Source organism: Trifolium pratense, linkage group LG7 (genome assembly GCF_020283565.1).
Source record: "Trifolium pratense cultivar HEN17-A07 linkage group LG7, ARS_RC_1.1, whole genome shotgun sequence".
NCBI classification, from domain to species: domain Eukaryota; kingdom Viridiplantae; phylum Streptophyta; class Magnoliopsida; order Fabales; family Fabaceae; genus Trifolium; species Trifolium pratense.
Window position 1 is genome coordinate 53,225,915 of NC_060065.1, and position 27,723 is coordinate 53,253,637.

The 27,723-nt window shown below is 34.1% G+C and overlaps 3 protein-coding genes and 1 non-coding gene across 10 annotated transcripts; 1 reads left to right on the plus strand and 3 right to left on the minus strand.

Moving 5' to 3' along the window:
- The first annotated feature begins 1,474 nt into the window (after nt 1-1,474).
- On the plus strand, nt 1,475-7,419 carry LOC123899436 (probable NOT transcription complex subunit VIP2). Of its 6 annotated transcripts, none has more exons than XM_045950561.1 (15): nt 1,475-1,816; nt 1,916-1,986; nt 2,913-3,021; nt 3,100-3,278; nt 3,421-3,469; nt 3,584-3,796; nt 4,120-4,329; nt 4,443-4,538; nt 5,296-5,384; nt 5,499-5,684; nt 5,843-6,268; nt 6,376-6,428; nt 6,519-6,560; nt 6,847-6,991; nt 7,088-7,419. In XM_045950561.1, the coding sequence occupies exons 2-15, from the start codon at nt 1,969-1,971 to the stop codon at nt 7,145-7,147; spliced, it is 1,875 nt and encodes a 624-aa protein (XP_045806517.1). In that variant the 5' UTR covers nt 1,475-1,816; nt 1,916-1,968; the 3' UTR covers nt 7,148-7,419. The 6 variants fall into 6 exon arrangements, with proteins under 6 accessions (XP_045806517.1, XP_045806515.1, XP_045806516.1 ...); XM_045950560.1 differs by having other exon boundaries at nt 1,534-1,816; nt 4,102-4,329; XM_045950559.1 differs by having other exon boundaries at nt 1,499-1,816; nt 3,421-3,796.
- Nucleotides 2,941-3,021, minus strand: LOC123900217. Its single transcript, XR_006805870.1, has one exon. It is a non-coding gene; the product is annotated as a small nucleolar RNA snoR35 (small nucleolar RNA).
- Nucleotides 7,420-8,419: 1,000 nt separating the features above from the next.
- LOC123899438 (ankyrin repeat-containing protein At5g02620-like) lies at nt 8,420-14,459 on the minus strand. Of its 2 annotated transcripts, XM_045950563.1 has the most exons (4): nt 14,446-14,459; nt 11,196-11,494; nt 10,180-10,589; nt 8,420-9,298 (listed from the first exon to the last, which is right to left on the minus strand). In XM_045950563.1, exons 1-4 carry the CDS (start codon nt 14,457-14,459, stop codon nt 8,420-8,422), a joined length of 1,602 nt encoding a protein of 533 aa, XP_045806519.1. The 2 variants fall into 2 exon arrangements, with proteins under 2 accessions (XP_045806519.1, XP_045806520.1); XM_045950564.1 differs by lacking the exon at nt 14,446-14,459 and having other exon boundaries at nt 11,196-11,496.
- A 9,682-nt stretch (nt 14,460-24,141) lies between these two features.
- LOC123897978 (3-ketoacyl-CoA synthase 12-like) lies at nt 24,142-26,260 on the minus strand. The gene has a single exon (XM_045948817.1). The coding sequence runs from the start codon at nt 26,083-26,085 to the stop codon at nt 24,658-24,660; it is 1,428 nt and encodes a 475-aa protein (XP_045804773.1). The 5' UTR covers nt 26,086-26,260; the 3' UTR covers nt 24,142-24,657.
- Nucleotides 26,261-27,723: the final 1,463 nt, after the last annotated feature.

The following is a 27,723-nucleotide window of genomic DNA, read 5'->3' on the forward strand; positions in this document are numbered from 1 at the left end:
GATATTTTTCAGACCTGAACCTGCCCCACCCGCCGTTGTTGCATAAAAATATATACGGTTGTTTGTTGAGCTTATTCAAAACACACAAAATCTAAAATTAAGAATATCATTTGTGTAAACAACACAACTTTTGAAATGATTATATGATACGACTTAACGTTTAAATAAAAAGAAGTATAAAAGTTATCTGTTGTAAAAAATATTCTCCCATCCTTTTAAATTGTAGATCCACTCTCTCCCAATATTATTAATAATCATATAGAAAAAGATGCAAATATCTCTTTAGTCTTCATATATGAAGATTCAAGACCAAAATAGAGTATATTATCATTTAAAAACAAAAAATTAAATGCTGGATTAAATTAAATGAATGGAAAAAAAAAGAACAAGATATTAACCAATAAAATAACACAAGAAGATGTTGAAACTCTCTCAATTCAAACCCTAACTTGTATCAATTTTTTTTCCCAACAATTACATGAGATGAGATAGATAATACCACACTAATGTGTGCCATAACATGTGTAAATAGCGAGACACTTTACCTAAACTCAATTAATTTTTAAAACCAACATACGGACAATTGAAAAGTAAAATACTACTATTTTAAGATATATTGATGTAATTTTCGTAAAAAAAAAAAATATGGATGTAACTGAAAATTAAATTGATAAATGTGTTTGGACAAAATTAATTAAGATTTATACACATAATAGGCCAGGGCGGCCTACATGGCCTTAAGGCCTAGTCTACATAGACTCAGGCCAGACCAGCCTATTTCTTTAAATAAAGCAGACTAATTTTTTTTTACAAGCCTATTTAGTTAAATAGGTCAGACTGTAGGCCATTAAAAAAAGCCGTTTAGCCTATTAGACCGGCCTATTTAAATTAATATGAATAATGTTTTTATTACTGTTATTATTTATATATTAAAATTTATATTTTGATTAAATTATAAATTTATTAACTTTTTCGGTAGTTTAAGTTTATTAATCTATATTAATTTTTCACATATATAAATGTATTATCATAAACTAGAATTGAAATATGATGACATCTATCGTCAAAGTCTTTAAAATATCATGTTAAATATCAAAAGGAAATTGGTTTATTAGTTTAAAAATAAATATAATTATTTATTTAAATATGTTTACGTGAAATATGTTTTTAAACAGGCTAACATGCACATTAGGCTTTGAAAAGGCCAGACTCAAGCTTAGAAGATAAGCCTATGATAGATCACAAACCAGACCTAAACTTTTAATTTTTTGACGGGCCATACTCAGACTTGGTAAAATCTAACTCGACCTAATCTATTCCCACCTTTACGCATCAACCACATCAAATGATGTCTTCATATATCATCGGTGAGTACTATCATCATTCATTAATGTGTTAGATAAGAGTACTAAATAATTTTATGTACCAAAAAAAAAATAGTACAAAATAATTTTTATTATAAAAAAAAGTACTAATTATTTTATGCATTTGAATTATTGAAGAAATAGGCCCAAAACAAAACAATAGCCCAATTTTAAATCATTTTGCCCTAATTTCCCCATCTTGTCTGTTTTTTGTCCACGGCAGCTCAATTCTTCCATCTCCGATCTGATCATCACTCTACGGACCGTGTTTTCCGGCAACAACTCACCGGAGACTCTAATTTTCAAAAACCACCGAAAATTCGTCGGAGGCTAGGGTTTCGTGATTCTCCGTCGTGGATTAAGGGAATCGAGTTACGCAAACCGGTGCAAAATTCAGTTTCTTAATCATCGTTTCAAATCGATCGATCTCAATTTTTTCGCGATCTTCGCAAGTGTGAACTTTGATGCTTATTTTGTTACTGAATTAGTAGTTTTACAACTTAGTTATATTAAATCTGATGCTATTTCTTCAACATTTTTATCGTTCTCAGGTTTTTGATTGGCGTAGGGATGATTTTTTGCTTGATCTGTTGAAATTCCTGCAATGTCCGGCTTACTTAATGTATTCTCCTTATGCCCTGTTGAACAAGCAAGAAACTATTTTCAAGAGTGTATCTTATAATTTGAATTTTGGTTCATTTTCATTGAATACTTTGTTTAATAATGCTACATTTAAGTATATGGCTTTTACTAGGATTTATATGATTTTATCCTTGATATTCATGATTATATATTTTCTTAACATTCTAATCATTTATATTCAAATGCATTGCATGATGACATTCTTTGGTATTGACTTCTAATTAGAATGTTTTGGCAACATTTTGATTTTGATATAGCAGAAACCAATTCATTTTTTTTTGAAAACTCGGTATTCGGCCCAAGGACCGACTAATCCGAGGGGACCCATCCCACCGCCCACATGTGGGGCCCATTTAAAGCCAGATTTTTTTTGTTGCTCCGTATGGACTAGCCCACCGAAATTGACACCAGGGGAATCAAACCTGAGACCTTGAGAGGAGCACACTCCAAGGTCTCAAGCCAACACCACTAAGCCAACCCAAATATTAGCTTATGCAGTTAGAGAAGAACATGAAAGAAATATTGGTATATTATAATTATTGCAAATAGTTTTAATAATAGTCATCTGTAAAGTACTTTTTACCCAAAGTTAATAAAAATCTTAGGCAAGTCCTAATAAGTATAAAATACTAGTCAAATACTCTCATTTCCTAAATTTAAATTCTACAAGAGTCTTTGATTGCTAACCATTTTTAGGATTGTACCGAAAATGACCTATTTTCAAGTAAAATTCAATTCCATGTTCTGTATATCATGCCTTAGGCATATTGGATTTATCACTTAGAAGGAGTGCAACTTTTTTATTTAGCTTTTCATCATTATATTACTATTTTTGTCAGATATTGATTTGTTTTTTAGGCCTTTCATTCACCGTTGATGTAAATTATAACAGAGTTCTGTTTGCAGTCTTCTCTGAACGGATCTACTTCAAATCTTCCAGACGGTGCTGGGCGGTCTTTTACTACATCATTTTCTAGTCAGTCTGGTGCAGCCTCCCCAATTTATCAGCACACTGGTGGGAATATTTTGATGGAGTTAATCCTTTTTATCCTCTCATTTATTTAGTTTTGTAATCGCTGCCATTTTGCTGCAGGTGGTATTCAAGGATTGCACAACATGCACGGGAGCTTTAACATTCCCAACATGCCCAGTACTCTTACATCAAGAAACTCAACAATAAATAGCATGCCAACTGGAGCGGTTCAACAACCTGCGTCAAGCCTTTCTAGTGGAAGATTTACATCAAATAATCTACCTGGTGCTCTGTCACAGGTACGTGTGAATCCCCGTGTTTGAACATCTCTGAGAGTAATGGTTGAGCTATTTTTGCATACTGAACTGTTCTGTCTTTCATTATCTTTCTACTGGTGCACAGTTTAAAGTATTTCCATATGTTTATATATCATATTTGCAGCTATCTCATGGAAGCTCTCACGGACAATCTGGAGTCAACAGTAGAGGAGGTATAAGTGTTGTAGGAAATCCTGGTTTTAGCAGTAGCTCAAATGGAGTTGCTGGTTCTATTCCTGGGATTCTTCCAACTTCTGCTGCAATTGGTAACCGTAATGCTGTTCCAGGATTGGGAGTATCCCCAATTTTGGGAAATGCAGGTCCTCGGATAACAAGTTCGATGGGAAACATGGTTGCTGGAGGTAACATTGGGAGGATAAGCTCTGGAGGATTGTCCATTCCGGGTCTTGCTTCACGTCTCAATTTAAATGGAAACAGCGGATCTGTTGGTTTAGGCATGCAAGGACAAAATCGATTGATGAGCGGTGTGCTTCCACAAGGTATATATTTTGGTAGTAACAAGTGCATTAAAGTGACATGGAAGTAATATTTCTCCTAAGACATATCCAATTATATTGAGGCGAACTTTATATATTATTTTACATATAAAATTATATTTATCCAGGGAAACATAGTACTATACTGCACTCTTTTACCAGATATCAATTTGATTATTTCTTAGTATGTACTTTGTTGCATTAGATAACATGTTTGAGTGCCTAGACATCCACCTATATATATTAAATTCGAGTTTTCATTTTTGAATCTCATGAAGCTGTGTTGAACTTTTTTCTCACAAAACCAGACCTCATTTTTGATTCAGGATCTCCCCAGGTAATTTCAATGCTAGGAAATTCTTATCCCAGTGCTGGAGGTCCACTTTCACAAAGTCATATGCAAGCAGTACATCACTTGAACTCTATGGGGATGTTGAATGATTTAAATTCCAGTGACAGTTCACCCTTCGACCCTAATGACTTCCCTTCACTATCAAGTCGTCCTAGTTCTGCTGGGGGCCCTCAAGGACAGTTGGGTGTGTGATGGAAAATATTGTTTAGCTTAATATATTGTTCACCATCTACAAAGCTTAATATATTGTTCACCATCCACAATAAAGAATAATGTAATCTATAAATTGCATTGCAGGCTCTTTACGAAAACAGGGTCTTAGTCCTATTGTACAACAAAACCAAGAGTTTAGCATTCAAAATGAAGACTTCCCAGCTTTACCAGGATTCAAAGGTACTTTTCATAAATATAATATCTTTGTGAGCTAATTGGTTACGAATTTCTTGTTAGGAAATTTTGCACCTTAGTTGTGTTATTTTCTTGTTTTGGGGGTTATAGATTTTAGCACGAAATTTATACTCTCTTCCTGGGGTTATATATGCTTTTTAGCTTCATCAGTTTTTTCTTGTGTTGTCTCCATTTTTTTTTTGTATTTTTGACAGGAATTATTATAGCCGTGTTTGGTACTCCCTCCATTTCAAAATGAGTGTCACTTCAACAAAAAAAATTGTTTCAAAATGAATGTCATTTTCACTTTTCAATGTAAAATATTCCAATTGTGCCCTGTAATTATATTACTATAGATAGACACTATTCCCAAAGCATTACACTTTGCATTTATGGTGATGGGAAACACCGATAATTAATAGGTTTAGTTTAGTAAAAGTGTCATGTCTTTTGACAACATAATTACATTTCTTAATGTGTGCAAAAACCTTAAACACACTATTTTGAAACGGAGGTAGTATATATCTGTGTGACCTGTCATACATTTAGCAAGGATGCTTTAATGGTTCCTATTGTTGTAGAAGAGTGAAAGCTTTATGACTTTTGCACTGTTGAATATTTGATGGCTACATCTCACTAGTTTGTATCTGATGACATTTTAATTATTTTTGTTCAACTTCGTTCGCAGAACTGAAGAATCTAATTTACAAAGGTTAGTCAATTGGCTTTGACATTTGTTTTTTATGACAATATTTGTATACAGGTGGTAATGGAGATTTTACTATGGATATGCACCAGAAAGAACAACTTCATGACAATGCTATGTCAATGATGCAATCACAGCATTTCTCAGTGAGTTTCATACAGTAAAATATTAACATATATTTTCTGTGTTCTTATCCTTGTTTATGATATTATTGGATCAATCAAAATCTGTTCTCTAACTTATATGTATGCTTTCTGCAGATGGGGAGGTCAGCCGGTTTCAATTTGGGAGGATCTTATTCATCACACCGAGCTCAGCAACAACAGCAGCAGCATGCTCCATCTGTCAGTAACAGTGGTGTCTCTTTTTCATCTGTGAACAATCAAGATCTTCATCTGCATGGGTCAGATATTTTTCCGTCTTCAAACTCTACGTATCATTCACAGGTACATGACTTTCCTAATGTAAATGAAACAAGGCACTTGCTTTTGTGTGAGAATACATCTCTATTTTTTAAACTGTGATACGAGATTTCGATTGAACTGTAATTCCATATTCCAATCAAAGTTTCTGACGTTCTTATTACTTCTGGTTTTTGGTTTAGACCAGCGGACCTCCTGGGATTGGATTAAGGCCTCTAAATTCTCCAAATACTGTTTCTGGTACGGGTTCATATGACCAGCTCATCCAGCAGTATCAACAACACCAGAACCAGTCCCAATTTCGCCTTCAGCAAATGTCAGCTGTAAATCAGTCCTTTAGGGATCATGGCATGAAGTCTATGCAAACTGCACAATCTGCTCCTGATCCATTTGGTTTGCTTGGCTTGTTAAGTGTAATCAGGATGAGTGATCCTGATCTGACATCTCTTGCTCTTGGAATCGATCTTACAACACTTGGGTTGAATTTGAATTCTTCAGAAAATCTTCACAAGACTTTTGGGTCTCCTTGGTCTGAGGAACCAGCTAAAGGTGATCCAGAGTTTAGTGTGCTTCAATGTTATTATGCTAAACCACCTCCTGCCTTACATGTGAGACGTTCTTTCTTTGGCTTTATATAATAATATATTTTCATCGTCCTTACATTGTTCTCATTTTTATTTTTTTTTATTTCGGCTAATTCTTTTATGTGATGCAGAAAGGATATTTTTCGAAGTTTAATTTGGAAACGTTGTTTTACATATTTTACAGGTGCCTTTTGAAATCAATCCTATTCAATTTCACTATGCTTCCATGTTGTTATAATAACAGTAGTAATTAAAATTTGATCTTTTATTGCAGCATGCCCAAAGATGAAGCACAGCTATATGCCGCAGATGAACTGTATGCATTCTATCACATACACCCTTTTGTTGTGTTATTTTTGTGTGTTTTGGCCTTGTTTCCAAGTTTTTCCTGGATAACTATGTTCATGGATTCTTGGCGAGAGTTTTTAATTTAAAATAAGTAGCTGTGAGTGGTTTTTTGAGTTGCTATGTGGTTATAGCACATTAACCACACTGAAAATTCTTATCCATTCATCCACATGGTTATTCTTTAATTTAAAATATTGTCAGTTATTTTTTTTATCAATAAAAAATTACCAACAAGCTACTGTTGTTGCTCTCAGGTACGAACAAAAGTGGTTTTATCACAAAGAGCATCGCATGTGGTACATAAGAGTTCCCAACGTGGAGCCGCTTGTCAAAACACCCACATACGAGAGAGGATCTTATCATTGTTTTGATCCAAACACTTTTGAAACAGTCCGGAGGGTGAGTTTCTGTAAACATACTGCTCTCACTGCTCTGTATCTTTTTGTGTGCAGTGTAATTGTCCTATTTAGCTTCTAATGGATATGCTTCTTTCAGGATAATTTTGTTCTTCATTATGAACATGTGGAAAAGAGACCATCTTTGCCACAACATTGATGAGTGGACAAAAAACCTTCACTGTAAAGCTTTTTATGTATGAATATAATTTGTTATTATGGAAGCCATTTTATTTAAGTATTAGTGTAACTTCAATATGTTGTTTCTTTTAGATTTTATTAAATCTCGATTCACCGAGAGCTGTTATCTCATGGCCCAAATATGAATTGTAGTTATTAGAGTAGACGCCAGGTTAACCTAACCTAGCTGTTCCTGTTTGTCAAATGCACCATATATATCTGAATACATAAATAAAGTTATGTTAGTATGCAGTGTCTGGTAGTTGCCCTTTACTACATAAATAAAGTTATGTTAGTATGTTTTGGAGAGGAATATGGTCCTCAAATAGGGAAATAAAATGGAGTAGCTTGATTGTCTCTTCGATAATCAGTATACAGAGACAGTGAAAATGAAATGATTACACTGGTGCTACCTTTAATTAGAAGCTGCATATTACCACAAGACTATAGAACATCCGATTTACCTATTCTTGCAGGACATGATTTCGGATGTAGTCACTCAATATTCATATTAGCATGTCTCTGAAATCAGTTTTGCGGAACATAAGCTTGAACGGTTACTTTCAGCAAACAACTGAATCTTTTGTTTTAAAATCTCGGGGGAATAGTAGCTGTCAAAATGAACTCTAGTTAATGTCTCTAAATTATCGGATGTCTCTCTATGAACTCTAGTTAATGTCTCTAAAATGAACACTGGATCATGAATGTGGTCTATAAATTTAAGATAACTGGTAGCTCGGTTGTAATTTTCCCTGAACATAATCTGCTTTCATTGGCCACAAGGAAGATAAAGTGCATAAACATGCCAATAGACAATGTTGTAGTATATGAATTTACCAGATGGCTGAATACAATCTTAAGCACCAAGGATTTACAACTGATTTTTTGTACATTTTATCCACAAGAGAGCTCTCTGAAATAAACCACAAAGTCGCGACTAATATGAGTAGAAAACCATTGATATGCCAACTCCAGATGTCAAGAAAGAGATTCGGGTTAGGCGGAAATGGCATATCCGGGGCACGGCACAGAGATTAATTGGGACTTTACTTTTTTTTGGGGGGTACAAAAATGGGACTATTTACTATTATGATTTGGTTAGTACATCGTTTACATTTAGTCCTTTCTTGAGAGATATACATTTGAAATTCCACATTAGTTGAATATAGTTCCATCGAGCAAGGTGCTTTAAATTGGAGAAGCAAAAAAAAAAAAAAAAGTAAATTGAAACAAAAAAGTTAGTAAATAACTCCTAAATAGCATACATTTTCTTAAAATCATTGTTCATCAGCTCAGAATCTGAATAAGCAGTCACTGAAAAAGATTTTGACTTGCTTTCCATTGAAGATTTCCTTATATTCCTCAAATTTTTTGCCTCAATTCGATGCTTAATAACCCAATACAACATAGTTCCCAAAGTTGTAGCCATTATAGTTGTCCCTATAATGGTAACAAAAATTGCCAACCACTTTTCTTCCTTTCCAACCACAACAAATGACAATGCCAAAAATGCCACAGAAACAAGTACACAAGCTATCCACATTAGCTTATTAATAATAGCTGCCATTTGTTTCTTTGCTTTGCTTTCTATAACGACGACCGAAGTTTGAACAACCACAACAGCCAGAGAAATAAAGAGTGCAATAGAATCAAACACAAAGAAAATTACAAATGGTGCTTGTGGAGCTATATTTGCTTCACCAAGTGTCATCCCTTCTGGAATATTGTTTGGATCATCAACAAATTGACCAGGGACAGTGAAAATCGCGGCAAATGCAACTGTTGCTATTAGTACTGCTACAACGGTTGTTGAGTTTATTGCATTGTTTAATCCTTCTGTATTCATCTTGTTGATACGTTTCGCGATTCCTTGAACACGTTTCCGCGTTTGGCGCGTGTGTTCTAATTGGTAATGTACCTCGTGCTTTATGTCGCTTACGGTTTGTTTTAACTCGCGAGCTGTTGTTGCTGCTTGTGGTTTTATGGATTTGGCACTTTGAACACCATGTTCTAATAGAATGGCTTTGATATCTTGGTTCCCTATTTTCTCAGCAGTGTCTACTGCTGTTTCGCCTGATCTGTTAACAGCACTTAGATTTGTTTCTTGCCGTCCTAGAAGCATTTTTACAATCTGCACAATCAAATTAAGATATTTTAGCCTCTCCCCTTAGTCTTTAGGAAACAAAGAGTTGCCAATAATTTTCCCTATCCGTTGTCAATGACAGATTTCAAAATTTGAAGTTGTGGAGGCAATACTTAGTTATATCGTTTTAACATATACTACTCACCTCGTGACAAAATATAAGCAAAAATTTACGATTTATTGCATAATTAATGTATATGGTTTATGTTTTTGCTTATATTTTATCACGAAGTGAGTATATGAGAGGGCATCAAATATATGATATTATGCATATAATATTTGATGCTCTTCAAATATCAGTTGGGCAATGCCCCCAATATACAGGCCTCGTTTGGATAAACAACTTAATTAAACGTTTATCATATAAGACTTTGTATATTAACTATTAATATAACAAAAGATAAAGTGAAGTTAAACTGCTTTCATACATGTAAGTTGTTTTCATAAGCTATGCTGAAGAGCATATGCAAAAATAACTCGAAAACAACATATAGACATATCATAATTTTTTTCTCTCACAAGTGCTTATACCAGTAGATAAGGTCTTGTTTGGATAAACAACTTAGTTAAACACTTATAGCATAAGTGTTTGTCATATAAGTGCTTATGTATATAAGCTATTTCTACAATAAAAGATAAAATCAAGTCGAACTGTTTCTATATAAGTGATAAGCTTATTTCATAAGCTATTCTGGAAAGCTTACGAAAATAAGCTGAAAATGCTTATAGACATGCCAAAGCTGTTTTCATAAGCTCTCTCAAAAAGTTTCACAAGTGCTTATGCTAGTAGGTAATTTCAAATAAGTCAATCCAAACACGTTCGTAGTAACTAGTATCTATGGAATTTTTGCAAGCATTATATAATTTACCTGTGCCCTGGCTTTTCTGGTTGCTATATGCAATGGAGTGTTTCCCTTATTATCAATCATGTTTATTGTTGAAGGATCTGCTTTTATCAATGCCTCCACTACCTCAAGATTTTGTCCTTTCACTGCCATGTGAAGTGCTGTTTGGCCCTTCTTATCAGTCCTTATTGCAACACCAGGCTCTTTCTCAACAAGTGCTTTCACAACTTCCAAATGTCCATTTCTTGCAGCAGAATGAAGTGCTGTTTTCCCATTACTTTTAGCAATGGTTGCTAAACTACTTCCAGCTTCCAGTAGGAATTTTACTATTTCAATATGTCCTTGGGTTGCAGCTGTGTGTAATGCTGTTGTGTTTGATGGATCCACTGTCATTGACAAATCAGGATGAACCTCCATAAGGATCTTCAATATATCTGCAACAAGGTAAATACAAATAATGAGTTTCCCTTTTTTTGGTTACAAAAATTTAGGGTGAGGGGATGGTGCCTCAGTCCAATGCAGGGAAGACACTAGCAAGGCTCGAATCATGGACCTCTCGGATTCAAGACCTGTCTTTTTACCACTAGACTAATAAGCCTTTGGAGTTCATGAAATTATAATTCAGCTCTTTAAACTAAAGAACATCAATCAATCTAGTCTCTTTATCAAACAAAACCACCGAAATACCTAAATATTGACTTGAGTAGTCTCGGGCGGTATGAAGACCAATGTTGTCAAATAGCGGCTATCACAATACTATAGAGCTATAGCGTAGTGATATTTGAACAAATTATATTACTGTTCCGTGATATGCCATGTACTAAAATTGCTGTCATATAGCGGCTAGCATAACATAATTTGAACAAACTACTATTTTCCGTGATATGCGGCTGACAACACTGATCAAGACAAACACAGACCTTTAAAATTAAGGGACTAAATTGATCAACCCTTACAATTTCAAGTACTACAATGCCTATTTACTCATTTAAAAATCAAATGAAACTATCAAATAAACAACAAAGATGATTAAAATATACCTATATCCCCTTGTTTGGCAGCAATGTGAAATGCATCAAAACCATTTCTTGCTTTAATTCCAGCATCCGCAAGATCATAATATTGAATCATTTCTCTAACAACATCAATATAACCATACTCAGCAGCAACATAAAGAGCCGTTTCTCCATCTTGATTCTGCCTAGCCAATAATTCAAGCAATTCATCCTCCTCGGCAGAATTAAGGGTATCCCTTACAACATCTAAATTCCCTGCTCTTGCTGCAGAATGCAAACGTGTATCATCCCTTTTTCCTGTCAATTGTTTTGTCATCTTTTTTCTTGGGGTGCTCACATTCATAGCTTGTTGCTGCACCATTGATGTTGCATTATTGGATTCACCCATCTTCAAATTTCCTATCTTGTGATGCTAATACTTTATCAAAATCATTGTGGAATCTAATCACAACACAAAAACATAAAAAAGGGTTTAAAACATTGCACCTAGGTATTTTTTTTAATTGCATTATGAAACACATACACTTATCAGATTAGGCGTGTCTCGATGTTGGACACGCGTCGGTGTCAAACACTGACACGACACTTATGATTACAATGAATTGTATTATTTTCTCAAATTATTATCGGTGTCGACGTGTGTATCGTTTCTGATGTCCATGCTTCATATATTATTATATTCTAAAGAATCAAAACAACCCAAGAAACAGAAATTGGAAAAAGACTAGAAAAAAAGGATTCATTGTATTGGTCGAATGATCATTATGGAAGAGAAAAACCAAATGGGTAAAGAATGGAAAAAGAAAAGAAACGAACTTGAAAATAAATTAAACCTTGGGTTGAAGAAAGAGCCTCCTCAACCCTTTTGTGCAAGCTTCTTTCTACCACCGTGAAAGCTATAAAGAACAAAGATTCGATTTTGAAAGAAACAACATTTGTAAAGGTGGTGGTGAATCTGGTGACGGTGTCGGAAATAATTCGGAAAAAAATATGTTTGAGAGAGAGAGAAGAAAGAGACAAAACCCGCAGGTTGTTGTGTGTGGCCAATGAAATGTCAAGAAACTGAAATAACAGAATCACGCACGCAGTGCACATTTGGATTTTCTTTTTCTCTTTCTATTGGCGCGAGTTGGTGGTGACTTGCATTTAGCCAATTGCATCTACACCGTTTGATTTTGATCATAGGGTCCAAATGAACAAGCTTGGTTTAATACTCCATCTATCTTAAAATGAGCGCCGTTTAAAGTTTTTGCATACACATTGAAAAAATTAATAAAATTGTTAGAAGGTGCGACATTTTTATTAGATGGTGGTCCTTATTCAAGAAAAAAGAAGAAGAAACTAAGATACAAGCATAGAGATGTTGCATTGCATTATATTAAAAGTGTAACTTATGATTGAGAAAGGGGAAGAGAATCCACGATAGTTCAAAAGGAGTTGGGATCCTTTCCATTACTATAGTTTTGAATAGTCTTTAAATATATATTAAATAGTTGTATCTACCAAATATTATATTATTGCATTTATATTTTCAAAACATTAGTAATGGTAAAAATTGAGAGGAAGAAAAATGGAGAGGATCTTGACTCAAATCAAAAGAATTATGATAAGTTTACAAGAAGATCAACACAACTATTGATTTCTTTTATAGGACAAATGCTAAGAAATATTTTCTTGAAAGTTTGTAACTAACACCTTAAAAGCTTGAGGGTGTGTTTGGAATCAGAGTGGATTATCATTAGAAGCGATTTTAGTTGGAGCTATGTGAGGTAGCATTTGAGAGTTGCCGTCACTTTTCACCATGGAAACACGAGTTTCCAAACATACACTAAATTTTGTTTCTTTCAATGCACAATTTTTTATTTTATTTCTCTTTTTAGTTTCTTAACAAGTGTCCAGGCGGCATTGTTAGCAAGACTCTCTTTATAATTATGAGATACTTGCACAATTCAATCTTAGAGGCCGAGAGAATAATGGATATCATCCAAGATAGGTTGGAGATCAACGGTTGATGGGGTACCCTTTTTAACCAAGCTAACAGTAACTGAAGAGTCTACTTCAATGAGAAGATAATGAATAACTAAACTTCTATCAAGCAATGTTGTTGTTCAACTACTACAAAACATATGCTTCTCTTGGTAAAAATGATTTACGCTAGTTTTACATAAAAATTCATTTAGGTCGGTGGTGAATGATTAGAACCTTGTAATGTGTTCCTTTCACTATCTCTGTAAGAATTCTATCCCGTTGCCGTTAGAACTTTAATGATGAACTCACATATACCAAGTATTTCACATTAAATCTCTATATGGGGTTGGAAATTTAATGCATATTTTGTGTGCACATGTTAACCTAGGTGGTGGTGGGGTTCATCACATGGTTTTTTTTAAGCAAACGAATGTTATATAACATGAAAGGCACTTTATTTATCAACCATATATATCATATTGCTATTATCACTTTTCATCTCTAATTCTCAACTCATTTTACGCTTTTTAATTCATTATTACATTACTTGTGATCATACTAATCACATTTTTAGAAAAATATAAGTATGTAATTAATGTTGGCGCAGCAGAAGCAAGAGTTTGCTTGGTTCAGAGGATGCACGGTTCAGAGGTTGTGTTGCCTCTGACTCTGATGCGCTTCAGAGGATGAATTGCAGGCAAGCTCAGCAGGCACGCAGGCTTGACCTTGGGCAAACTAGCAGTTTTGCAGAAACTGCTATATACAAGATGAACAAGTTTCTTGATGAATTGATTAACAACTGAATATGAAAGAATAAGCAAAAGGAAAAGTTTTATTCATCCACAATAGGGGCCAAAAAGTTGAATTACAATTGATACACTAAGGTGTATTTATGCTTGTTACTTAAGCTACAAGTAACTACCTTTTGCCTAACTAATTCCTAACAACTTTTGGTAGTTAGACTAACCAACTAACTACCTAGGATCAAACAAAACAAACTTCAAGATGAATTAACCACTTTCTTAACACTCCTCCTTAATTCATGCTTGAATTGCAAACAACCAGTCCTAAGCTCCTCCTCAAAAACTCAAACCTGTCAAGCTTCACAGCCTTTGTAAAACCATCTGCAAGCTGTACTTCAGTTGGACAATACTGCACTTCAATCATTCCATTTGTCACTTGTTCCCTAATGAAATGAAATCTGGTAGCAATGTGCTTGCTCCTGCCATGTGAAATTGGATTTTTAGCAAGACTTATAGCAGACTTGTTATCAATCCTTAGGATTAGAGGCTTCACTGGTTCACACTTGATTTCTATCATCACTGAATTCAACCAAATTGCTTGACATGCTGCAAAGGTGCCTGCTATGTACTCAGCTTCACAAGATGAGAGAGCAGTCACAGCTTGTTTCTTTGTACACCAAGAGATTGCAACATTATTGAACTTGAAAACATACCCTGATGTGCTCCTCCTATCAGTTATGTCTCCACACCAATCACTATCAGAATACACTATCAAAGTACTCCCTGCACTGTTTGTACCAATAGGGAATAGCAAGCCAATTTCCAAAGTACCTTTGAGATATCTGAGGATTCTCTTAGCAGCTATCATGTGTGACTTCCTTGGATCATGCATAAATCTGCTGATAACACTCACAGCATAGCATATATCAGGCCTACTGTTGCACACATACCTCAATGAGCCAACTATTTGTCTGAACACAGTTGGATCAACATTCTCTTCATCTGAGCACTCATCAATTTTTGTATTTGTTTCTGATGGATTTGATAATGGATTGCAGCTTTCCATTTCAAATTTTTCAAGCAATTCACCAATATACTTCTGCTGGTGCATTACTATACCATCTCCTCTTCTCATAAATTCCATTCCTAGAAAGAATGAAAGTTCACCAAGATCAGACATTTCAAATTCACTTTTGAGCTTATCTTTCACTTTTGCAATTTCTGCAATTCTACTTCCAGTTATGAGCAAGTCATCAACATACAAGCAGATTATGACAATATCTTCATCTTTAGGGCAATGTACATATACACCAAACTCAGCAGCACACTTTTTAAACCCTATCTGAATCAGAAAGTCATCAATCCTTTTGTTCCATGCTCTAGGAGCCTGTTTCAAGCCATATAGTGCCTTATACAGCTTATACACCATTGGTTCTTTTCCTTTTATTTCAAAACCTGGAGGCTGTGACACATATACCTCCTCATCAAGAGGACCATTCAAAAATGCTGATTTCACATCCAGATGGTATAGGCTCCATTTGTTCTTACAGGCCAATGCTACAACCAACCTCACAGTCTCTATTCTAGTAACTGGTGCAAACACTTCATTGTAGTCAATTCCATGTTTCTGTAAGAATCCTCTAGCAACTAACCTTGCTTTATGCTTTGAAATTGTGCCATCAGGGTTCAATTTCACTTTGAACACCCATTTCACATTAATTTTCTTTTTCTTGTCTGGCAAGTCAACTAGCTTCCAAGTCTGATTTTTCTCAATTGACTTCAGCTCTTCTTCCATTGCCCTCTTCCACACATTACTTTTCAAAGCATCTCTGTAGTTCAATGGTTCAGAATCAACTAGTAATGCAAAGTGAATGAGATCACCCTCATTATTCACTGCATTGTCTTGAGTAACTTCACAATCATTCAATCTAGCTGGTACATGTTTGGTTCTTTGAGTCCTTGCAATCATATGAATTCTATCATCATCATCACTTGATAAATTCATATTACCATCACTATCAGTACCTTGATTCTGAATAGCTTCAGCAGCAGGTTCACCTTCATCACCTCCATCAGATTCATCACTTGAACTTGGATAGATGAAAGTTGACTGCAATTCACTATTGTACACTGGTTCCTTCTCCCATTTCCATTTCTCTTCTTCATTCACAATTACATCTCTGCTAATGTGAACCTTCTGAGTAACTGGATTGTATAGCTTGTAGGCACCAGTTGGATGATATCCTATGAGTATCATTATTTCACTTTTATCCTCAAGTTTGGTTCTTCTAGCATCTGGTACATGTTTATAGCATAATGAGCCAAAAACCTTGAGGTGTTTCACACTTGGCTTCCTCCCACACCAAGCTTCCTCTGGCACAACTTTCAGTTTCTTAGTTGGACATTTGTTCAGAATGTAGGCTGCAGTAAGTACTGCTTCACCCCAGAACATGTGTGGCAAATTCTTCTGCTTAATCATGCTTCTTGCCATATCTAACAATGTTCTGTTTCTTCTTTCAGCTAGTCCATTGTGCTGTGGTGTGTATGGAGCAGTAACTTCATGTGTAATGCCTTGATTAGTACAGAAGTTCTCAAACTCTCTTGAGGTGTACTCTCCACCACCATCTGTTCTCAGAATCTTAATTGCTTTCTCACTTTCTTTTTCAATTAAGACTTTAAACTTATTGAATACTTCTAAAGCTTCACTCTTTAGCTTCAAAGTGTATAACCAGATCATTCTGCTGTATTCATCAACAAATGTGATGAAATACTTGCTTCCCCCTAATGATGCAGCTTCAAATGGACCACAGATGTCACTATGAATAACTTGCAATACACCACTAGCTCTCTTAGGCATTTCAGCTACAAAAGGTTTTCTACTGTGTTTACTCTTCACACATATCTCACATATGGACTTCTTAGTCTTAAACTTAGGCAGGCCATACACCAATTCCTTAGAATTTAAATCACTGAGGCTTCTATAGTTCAAGTGTCCATACCTTTTGTGCCAAAGTGCTTCAACCTCATCAATCACTGTGGTAGACATGCACATCATATCTACACTTGAGATTCTACACTTGTAGGTTCTGTTGTTTGACAAGCTGCACATCAAGATCAAGTTCTTCATTTTGTCAAACAGCTTCAGTGCATTATCCTCCATACTTACAGGGAACCCTCTTTGCACCAATTGACCTAAACTGAGCAAATTGTAATTCATACCAGGGACAAATAACACTTCAGAGATGATCACTTTACCTCCCTTCTTACTTTTGATCACTATGTTACCAATACCTTCAGCAGCAAGTTTTCTCCCATCTGCTAGTTTTATACTAGACCTTTTGCTTGCATCAAAATTGGTTAACCACTCTCTATGTGGTGTCATATGATTTAAACACCCTGAATCAAGAAACCATTCTTCATTCTTCTCATACTCATCCCCTATAGTAGCCATCATCAAGACTGACTTTACATCACTTTCTTCTGCAACATTAGCCTCTTGTTGATCTTTCTTGTACCAACACTCATCTGCAAAATGGCCAAGCTTCTCACAATTGTAGCATTTCACCTTGCTTTTATCAAAGTTCTTCTTTTTGTTTTTACCTTTGGCAAAACCTCCTCCTTTAGAGGATTCAGCTTTGTCATCAGTTTTTGAACTCTGATCTTTAAGCCACTTTGGTTTATCTTTGCCTTTCTTTTTGTAGTTCTTGCCATTATCTTCTTTCTTGTTGGTTTGAGCTTGCAAGGCTTGTTGTTCTTTCTTTTCTGAACCTCTACTGAGAAATTTAATCTCATGTGCTTCCAAAACACTTTGTAATTCTTCAATTTTCATAGTAGCTGTATCTTTCACATACTCTATAGCTATTACCACATTATCAAAGTTTGGAGTTAAGGATCTAAGCACTTTCTCTACTACCATTTCATCAGTGACAGTCTCCCCACAATTTTGCATTTGATGAACAAGTGCAAGAAGTTTTGAGAAGAAATCACTTACTTTTTGATCCTCTTCCATCACCATAGACTCATATTGCCTCCTAAAGGCCTGCAATTTCACCTTCTTGACCTTGGTTCCACCATCATGGTAACCCTCGAGTATATCCCAAGCTTCTTTGGACTTAGTTGATTTTGAAATCTTTTCAAAATGCTGTGCATCACAATTCTGCTGGATATAGAATAAAGCCTTGCAGTCTTTTTTCTTGTTTTCTTTGTATGTGTTTCTCTGATCATTGGTTGGGTTTGCTCCCAACTCATCGTATCCATTCACCACTACCTCAAGACACTCTTGTGCTCCAAATAAGGACTTCATCACTGCACTCCATCTATCCCAATTCTTTCCATCAAGAATCAGAATGTTTGTACCAAAGCCTTGGGTGTTCATCTTGAATTTTCAAGAAATCAATCTACACAGCTCACTTTGTGTTTCTCCACTTGATTCCTTCACAATTCACTCTTGTTACCTGTGATTGAACCAGGCTCTTGATGCCAATTGTTGGCGCAGCAGAAGCAAGAGTTTGCTTGGTTCAGAGGATGCACGGTTCAGAGGTTGTGTTGCCTCTGACTCTGATGCGCTTCAGAGGATGAATTGCAGGCAAGCTCAGCAGGCACGCAGGCTTGACCTTGGGCAAACTAGCAGTTTTGCAGAAACTGCTATATACAAGATGAACAAGTTTCTTGATGAATTGATTAACAACTGAATATGAAAGAATAAGCAAAAGGAAAAGTTTTATTCATCCACAATAGGGGCCAAAAAGTTGAATTACAATTGATACACTAAGGTGTATTTATGCTTGTTACTTAAGCTACAAGTAACTACCTTTTGCCTAACTAATTCCTAACAACTTTTGGTAGTTAGACTAACCAACTAACTACCTAGGATCAAACAAAACAAACTTCAAGATGAATTAACCACTTTCTTAACAATTAATAAGTTTGTCAAATGTCTTTTATATACCTAAAGTTAAAGTAATTAAGCTAGCTGTACACAATTTTTTTTTATTTTTTAAATAGGCAAAGGTGCCATATTAGATAAAAATAAAGATAAAAGGAGGAAAATTAAAAACATGGGAACTAGACCAAAACCCACGATAAACAGACAAGGGCTTAAACAACATATGTCTTATTAAAAACCTTACCAGGAAAATTCAATGGAAAAAAACCTAAGCTAGCTGTCCACAAATTTTAGCTTAACTGACAGAAATATCAAAATTGTTAGGTCGGGCGCCATGACCGGGGTTCGAACCCGTCACTCCATTTTATATGTGCGAGTTTTCAATGACTTTGCTATTTCAACTATGTAGCAAAAAAAATAATTAAGCTAACTATTTCTTTTGAGAAATAAATATAGTTACATAGACATAGTGTCAAAAAATGTTTGCAGATCCTCTAAATATCATGAATATATATTTTATATTCTAAACTAATATCTAGTCAATATACTTAAAAATAAGTTAATATACTTTTTTTTTTTTTGAACAAGCTAAAATGAGATATATATATTAATAAACAGTCTTCCCAGCACAAGACTTATTTTATGCAATAAGTTAATATACTTAAATATCTCAAAAAAATACTTAAAATGACCAAACTACACACAAGACTAAGTCAAGCCTCCACCAAATTAAACCTTAAATTTAACTAATTGAAATAAATAAACCGGGCATTTTTGTTAAATAAAAAGTTTGTAAAAGTTGGTATTTTTATTAAGACAAACTTGAACTTTAAATATTAAATGCAACAATATACACCGACGGGTATCCCCACCATGATGGAGAGAAGTTCTCATTGGGACCACCGTGGGGAGAGGCTCAATAGGAATCCACACAAGAAGAAGCTACGTCCAGGAGTTTATTAAATTAAAATTTATTTATTTATTTATTTATTTATTTGTTTTTTCAGTCAAAAATTTATTTATTTGTCTCATTTATGTTTAACAGTCTTGGTATTATTTTTTAAACCTGCAATCCTAATCTCTTAAATTTATGATATTCTTAAATTTTAGTTCATCGATCAATCTATTGACATCAACATTTAACGAAATCAATGATGTATCAGTTATAAATAACAATGTGACACAAAATATGTAGATGTTACATGCTACAAAGTGCTTACGTGGACAAAATACATGGAGCTTATGTGGCAACACAAATGATAACTAAATAGAAAATTTTAAAATTAGTAAAAATATAAAATTTAAAAAATTATCACTATAAGTTTACTTGTTTTATATTTTGACACTTTCAATCTCTACAACTAAATAGAAAATTTGTGCGCAACAAAAATTGTAAAAACAAGATTCAAAAACAAAATGAATGATGATTTTAATTTCTTGCAAATAATTTAATTATTTACGGTGAAAATGACATCGCTAATCTAATTAGTACAACATTATGAATTTGAGTTATTGAAGCGCCGCTGAATTTAACTTTCAAAGTAAGGAGGGTTTGGCGAGTAACCGCATGTATGGGGGATATAAAATCTGATCCAATAAATCTACACAAATGTGTAAGTCAATCCGAGCCAGGGTAGAAGTAAATTTAAATCATCACCGGTAGATTCAACCTCTAGTTCGTCCTAACAAATATTGAACAACGATCATGAGCACAACCGTGTATGAGCACAAAACCAGGATGCAAAAAAATATGATGCCATAACATTTGAAACACTAAGGGTATGTTTGATTCAATCGAAGCAAGGGGAGGGAAGGGATTTTAATGAATGGGAGGGGAGAGAAGGGGAGGGGAGGGAAGATCTTTTAATATTTTATATGTTTGGTTCAAACTAGGGGAGGGGAGGGGAGGGGAAGCAATGGATTTTAAATACAAATATGTTTGGTTCATGAGGGAAGGGGAGAGATGATAAAACTAAATTGCTCTTTTATCCTTATTATCTTAACGAGAGTCTTATTTCCTGTAGTTAATAACTTTTTAATTTTGATGATCGATCTAATCTAATAAATAATTTATAAAATTAAACTCTACACAAAATTAAAAATAATTTTTTAATATAACAAAACAAAATTAAAAAAAAAGTACTGTTAAATAAAATGAACATGTAAAAAAAGTACTGTTAATGTTAAAAAAAATGAACAGGTAAGAGCAAGAAACAAAAATAAAAATTATATGAAAAAATTGTTTAATCAACGTAACAATTGTATAGAGATCTTTATAAATAAAATTTGTATGGAAATGCAGTATATACTATAGATATGGGCATGGCAATGAAGCAGTTCAACGTAACAAAAAATCCTGTCGAAAAAAAAACGTATCAAAAACTTTGAAAAAAAAAATAGCAAGTCAGCAACATAAAAAAATGCCGATAAGGATTATTTTGGTATTTTAAAATAAATATGAGGATAATTGTGTCAATATACTTAAAATTGTAATAATAACTTGCCTTCCCTCCCCTCCCCTCCAAATCCCTCCAATTTGGGGAAGCAAAAATTGAGGTTTGGAGGGATTTTGCTCCCCTCCTGTCCCCTCCCATTCTAAAAATTCAACCAAACACATTTGGTTAATAATATTCCCTCACCTCTCATCCCCTCCCCTCCATTTACTCCGAACCAAACAGACCCTAACAAAAGGTCTAAAAGACTGGGATATGGACTAATCTTCGACACAGAACGAGTCCAAAAACCATCAACACCCCGTAACATATGTCAACAAGCAAACCAACTTTTTCAAGTCAAATAGTCCAACATCAAACGAAGATTTACTTAAGGATTTGCTTGCAAAGTAAATTAAGTCTCACTTTTCCATGGACCACAATCTTCTATTCACACATTTCAAGTATTTACATATGGATCTCGCTAACATGTGTACTAGAAACTTAAAAATAGAAATTTTACATTAAAAAAATACAAAAATTTAATTTTAAAACGTTAAATGTATGATTTTATTAGAGACAAATAATTTTACATTTAATTGTTTAACATTAACGTGTGTCATAAAGGCACACATGACGCATGTTAATATTTTTCTTTACATATTTAGCAAGTCAAAAGAAACTTGGCCTCCTTCTTCGTAGGGGCAGAATAGCTTCAATCGTCACCCTCCCAGTTGATGCAGTGCCGAGATGTGGGGATAAAGTACTACACTACTTCCGCCAGACCACACTCTTAACCGCCAATCGAGATACAAGCACGAGTAGGTAGGCGGTTAGGGGGTTATCTATTATGTCTAAATGTTAATGTTTTTTTAAAGTAAAACAAACGTCTAACATTCAAGGTACATGATAGGGGGACCTTAACTTCTCTAGACTAAGTCTAAGGAGCATGGTAGACATTGCTCCTTGTTTTCCTGATTCTAGTTTTACCATGGCATGGGAATGGGACCATGGAGAGTTTACTCACGCACTAAGAATGATCAAAAGAAATTTAGGTCGTGGATGGCAATGCTCAAATTGTAACGTGCAATTAAACTATTCTCACTCCTAATTTTGCTCATGAAAAATATTGCAAGATGTCAAAATAAAAAAGTCATGTATAAATATAGTCCCAATGGAGGAGATATAAAAGGCTTGGAATAGTATGATGACGAATGAGCAATATAACAAAATTTATATATAGTTAGTAAAAAGTTTTTGTTTTCCTTTCTTCTTTCAAATATCATTGGAGAGGAACTCGTCACACAAAAAGTGGGGAGATATTATTGTTGATTTGATCGAAATAGCAACCCAATAGGGCACGTTTGAATTAGTTTATTTTTTAGCGTATGTAAACATCTTATTCAATATAAATTAAGTTTTATACTATTTTATAAGTTCATACTAGTTAAAATCATATTTTTATAAGCTATTTTATCATAAACTACTTTGACAAACTTATAATAATACATAAAAATTGCATAAGTTGTTTGCATAAGCTCAAAAAAGTCAAAAATAAGCTAATCCAAACGGGGCTTAAATAGTTTTCCTCGTTTATTTTTTCTTTTCATTTCTTCTTACGAGGGCTATCATGTTATGAGACAATTTTCACTGCCGTTTAACGGTGGGAATTCTTTGAAGCAGGACAAGAGTTAGGGACCGTTTAATAGTGGATACACAATTTTTACTGTCGAAAAATGTGTGGAAGGACAATTTTCACAATTTTTACTACCGTTTAATGGTGGATTCTTCTTTTTCAACTTAATTTTCGTCATACGCAAGAGTCAGTGACCTAAATCCCGCAAGAAGTGACCCAAAAATTTTGAATAGTGCATAACTTAGTCAAATTATCTCAATGTATAATTTTTTTTTTTGGATTATATGATATTAATTTTTTTTCTCCCCAAATCATAGTGGGGCCTAGCCCACACAAACTTTAACATAGATCCGTGATTAACTATTATAAACTCGTAACCACTTAAAATTCTTCTTTTCTTTCTATTCTTTCTTAAGGCTTCGTTTGGTACAACAGAAAGAAAGTGGAAGAAAAGAAAATTACGCAAATCAATGAATAAATTTAGTCTAAAGTTAGTCCAAGTTCATGCATTGATTTGCGTAATTTTTTCTCCTCTCACTTTCTTTCAGTTGTACCAAACGGACCATAAAAGATTACCATTTAAAGATGATCTCGTTCATCTTATTTCTAAGTGATAAAGATTAAAACTTACAATTATAAAATAATTAATAATAAAAGTTAAAAAAAAAAACTATGGGCCTGTTTGAGCTAACTTAATTTTGAGTTTATGCAATTTTTATATATTATTAAAAGTTTGTCAAGGTAGTTTATGATAAAATAACTTATAAAAATAAAACTTTTACTAGTATAAACTTATAAAATATCATAAAATCTAATTTATATTACATAAATTGTTTGCATAAACTAAAAAATAAGTTAATCCAAACGGGCCCTACCAAAAAATTTATAAAAGAAACCGTTAAGGATCATAATTAGTTGAACAATGCAAAAAAAATCATGATTATTAATTGTTGTCTGCTATTTCAACCTCTTTTATTGCTCAGAAACAAAAAAACAAACTGAATGTAATCAAATTAGACGAAATTGACATGCACCAGCCATGATAGATGATATAAGTGTAAGTTGCATAATTAGTAGTAAGATATGATGTAACCTTCAAGTTGAAAATTACATACACTTTAATTATATTTTTTTGGAATAATATTATTATTATTTTCTGACAATATTTGGAAGAATAATAATGTTGAAAATGAAAGAAAGAGTACTTCACTGTTCACACAACCCCACCAAAACTCAACATCTTTCCTATATTACATTAAATGTACTATTGAATAAAACAAGTACAACATTTCATGTTACAACTATTTTTTGCCAAAAACAGGAGAATATATATTAACCCAAACCTATATTTTAGTTTAATAAAATAAAAGCTAGGAAAATGAAACATAAAGTAATACACGTTTATTATTATTTAACATTAAACAACAAAGTACTGTGGTAGGTTTCAGTAATCAATATGATTTAGAGTTTAGAAACAAAACACCTTATTGGCTAAGGAACCCTTGAGGGAACATAAAAATTGAAGTGAAATCCAAAAACACAATAAGCATGATTTGATCATACTTATTGTATTAAAGAAAAGACCTGAATTATAAAAACTTTTTTTTCTTCTTCCTTTCTATGAAAATATACTTAAGATACAATAATAATACAAAACATGTAAACCTTGTATTATACTCCCTCTGATCCTTAATATAAGATACAAACTACTTTTTAGGTTCATTGAAATATCTGGTTTTCAATGAAGAATAAAAAGTAGTTTGTTTCTTATATTAAGAACCCGAGGGAGTAAGTAATATGAATATAATAATAATAATAATAATCAGTTTTGAAGAAACTGAGCAAGCTTGTGTTTGAAAGTGCTTGCATCTTCAAGATTGTTAATCCAACCGTACTTCTCCATGAATGGGTTGGCTAAGGAGTGTGGTGGATAGTAATCAATGCAATCGTCCCACACATTTCTATCATCAGCATCTCTCATTACTTCCCACAAACAACTGTTGCATTTAAAGCCAGCACCTAAACTTATCATCAATACTCTCTCACCTTTCTTCAACCTCTTCTTAGCTTCCATATATCCTAACACATACCATAAACTACTTGCTGATGTGTTACCAAATCTATGCAAGGACATTCTTGCTGGCTCAAGATCATACTCATTCAGATCTAAACTCATACCTATTCCATCGATCACAGCTTTTCCTCCAGTGTGAAGGCAAAAATGATCAACGCCGGTTTTGAAATTCAATGGTGATTTGTTACTTGTACCACCAACACCACCTGCAGCTGACTTAGGGACATGAAATTTTGACACTTTTTTTATGACTGACATGAATAGAAACCTAAATAATTCCCTTGCTGGTAAAATTTTAGGCGATAACACTCTTAAATTATCGACGAAAGCTCTTGTAGCGGCTTTTGGAAGATCTTTAGCTAGGAAAAAACCGAGCTTACCTTGTTCGTCTTCTTTTTGACTACAACAGTTATGTGCGTCATCTCTGGCACCGTGATGAGTCCTAACTAAATGCTTCAATTTTAGTATAGCTTTATGCTTTAAGGATCTTTTATTTGTGAGAAGAATTGCACATCCGCCAATGCGGAAAAGACAATTTGCAAGGATCATTGACCTGTTGTTGCCTGAATACCAATTTGGACTCAAAGATTCTGATGTCAACAAAAGAGCATACTTGTTCTTTTGTGACTTGAAAATGTTTTGAATAATGTCTAATGAAATAAGACTAGCACTACAACCCATACCAGCTAGGTTATAAGCTTTTATGTCCTCTCTCATTTTGTAATGGTTAATGATTCTAGAAGTTAAAGAAGGGACAGCAGAAAACAAAGATACATTTACCACAAGAACATCGATCTCCGATGGTGAAATGCCTGATTTGTTTAGAAGTTTCGCAATGCTTTCATGACAAAACTCTTCCATCTCTTCGATTCCGTCTTGCAATGTTGGGTTTGTGGCTCGGCCTTCGACGAAGTTTCTTGGAGCATAAGTTTCCTCACCAATGCCTGAGTTGACAATGGCTTTAAGGAAGAACTTGCACTCATTCAGACCAATATCATCATTATTTCCTATGATCTTTCCACAACGTTCGCTTCCAAGCTTTCTTTCATCACCTGGTTTGTAACATTGGTAGTTTAATATGTAACACTGTTGGTCCCTTCTCTGATCATAAACTTTCCAGATCAGGTAGCACAAGTGCATTATTGTAAAAGCACAAAGTAAAGTGAGAAACTCCATTAGAAAGAAGAGAGAGAAAGTTTGTGTGTATTTGAGGTACAATGAATTAATTTTGATGAGTGTGAAATTCAAATTAACAAGGTACTTTATATAAGCAGAGAGTGAGTAGAGCACTTTGTGGGGGAAGGACTAAGATGCAAATGTCAACAATATTACACAGCCTCAACCCCCAACAAACTTATCTCTTTTTTGAAGGTTCCGTGTCAACTTTTATTGCAATAACAAAGCAAAATATTAGTCACACCTTGGGCATGTGTAAGGAAAGAGTTCCCTGGTCTACCAGTCTCTATTTACCATAATTGGATCCCATAGGAATCAGGATATATTCTAAATTACAGGATATGTTTGAGTAATTCAATTGTATGTTTAACATTTGTTTAATGGATTTCAAAACATGTATCTGAGCAATTTACATTTGAATTAAAAAGTGGTCCTTACCGGACCTACAATCTGCGGACTGAGAGTTGGTTGAGGAAATTGATCTTGATCAGCAGCTCCATAGAGAGGCTGGTGTACCTGCAGACACTTTGACGATCAAGTAATTAAACGATGTAGGGGTGATGTTTTTAGCGTTATGAATAGTGTACCTGAGCCATGAGTTAGTTTATAAAGGGTAGGGACAGGGTTTCAGAACCCCAAAAGGCTAATTGTTCTTCATCACAGGGTCCTAATTTAATCACCGGTACTGCTTGGATGCGCCTCTAGGTCGTGTCCATGCTATGGTCCGCTCTAAACTTAGTGGCTTGTGGTGACCTGGTCCATTTAATGGATAAGGCTTGACCTAGTCTGAAACAGTAACTAATCCAAGCTACGAACGAGAAAATTAATTCAATACCAATTATACGTTATGACATAAGTGATTAATATTTGAGACCGGTGTGCAAGGAAAAACGCCGTTTGAAAGAGGTTAACCTTCGTAAAGAAATCTCAATAGGATTAGTCTTTGCAGTTTACTTGCGATAATACATACTATTATTATTTACCCAAAAAGAAATCAATTATTAGGCATGTAGGTGGATAATAAATACCTATAAAATAACGTTGGATAATGAATTATAAATGTGTGAAATTATTAATAGTTGAACTTCTTGTAAAAGTTGCACTAAATGAGCCAGACATTGCTTTCCAGGCCAGCTAGTTTAAGCTGTAATAGTAGTAGAAGTTGGAATAGAAATTTAAAACAAAAGGTAAAGACACAATGCTCAATAAATAGTTAGTAGCTTACTCTGTATGGTTATTACATTTAAGATAGAAATTGTACTACAGACAGGGGAACAGAAGAAAACACGGTAATCTTAAAACCATTACACAGATCTATTTTATTTATGATTGTGATCAAATTTTATAAGTATATTATAGCAGAAGCAATTAATCCATATTTACTGATGTTATGTATGAACAACTAATACTAAAATTTGGTTAGGTAACAAATTCAATATTTAAAGAAACCATGTTATCATAATTAGGATTCTGCTATAGTTAGTTGTCTCATACATTTCAGGTTTGATATGTTCTGTTTTGCTCTAAGAAAATTTAGATGGCTTTAATATGGCTCACTAGGATCAGTGTCAAGGTTTAGAGAGAGCATTTATAGAGATAGTTACATATTACTCACTAATGAGTTTCTAACACAAATAT

What these genes read in the sequence shown, in the direction of transcription:
- LOC123899436 (XM_045950558.1), top strand. An exon ending in AACCACCTCCTGCCTTACAT is followed by an intron (nt 6,269 to 6,375) that starts GTGAGACGTTCT and finishes TATGTGATGCAG; the next exon opens with AAAGGATATTTTTCGAAGTT. An exon ending in CTATATGCCGCAGATGAACT is followed by an intron (nt 6,561 to 6,846) that starts GTATGCATTCTA and finishes TGTTGCTCTCAG; the next exon opens with GTACGAACAAAAGTGGTTTT.
- LOC123899438 (XM_045950563.1), bottom strand. An exon ending in TGCCAAACAAGGGGATATAG is followed by an intron (nt 10,590 to 11,195) that starts GTATATTTTAAT and finishes ACCTTGTTGCAG; the next exon opens with ATATATTGAAGATCCTTATG. An exon ending in CCAGAAAAGCCAGGGCACAG is followed by an intron (nt 9,299 to 10,179) that starts GTAAATTATATA and finishes TTGATTGTGCAG; the next exon opens with ATTGTAAAAATGCTTCTAGG.
- LOC123897978 (XM_045948817.1), bottom strand. Translation starts at nt 26,085, where the DNA reads ATGGAGTTTCTCACTTTACTTTGTGCTTTTACAATAATGCACTTGTGC.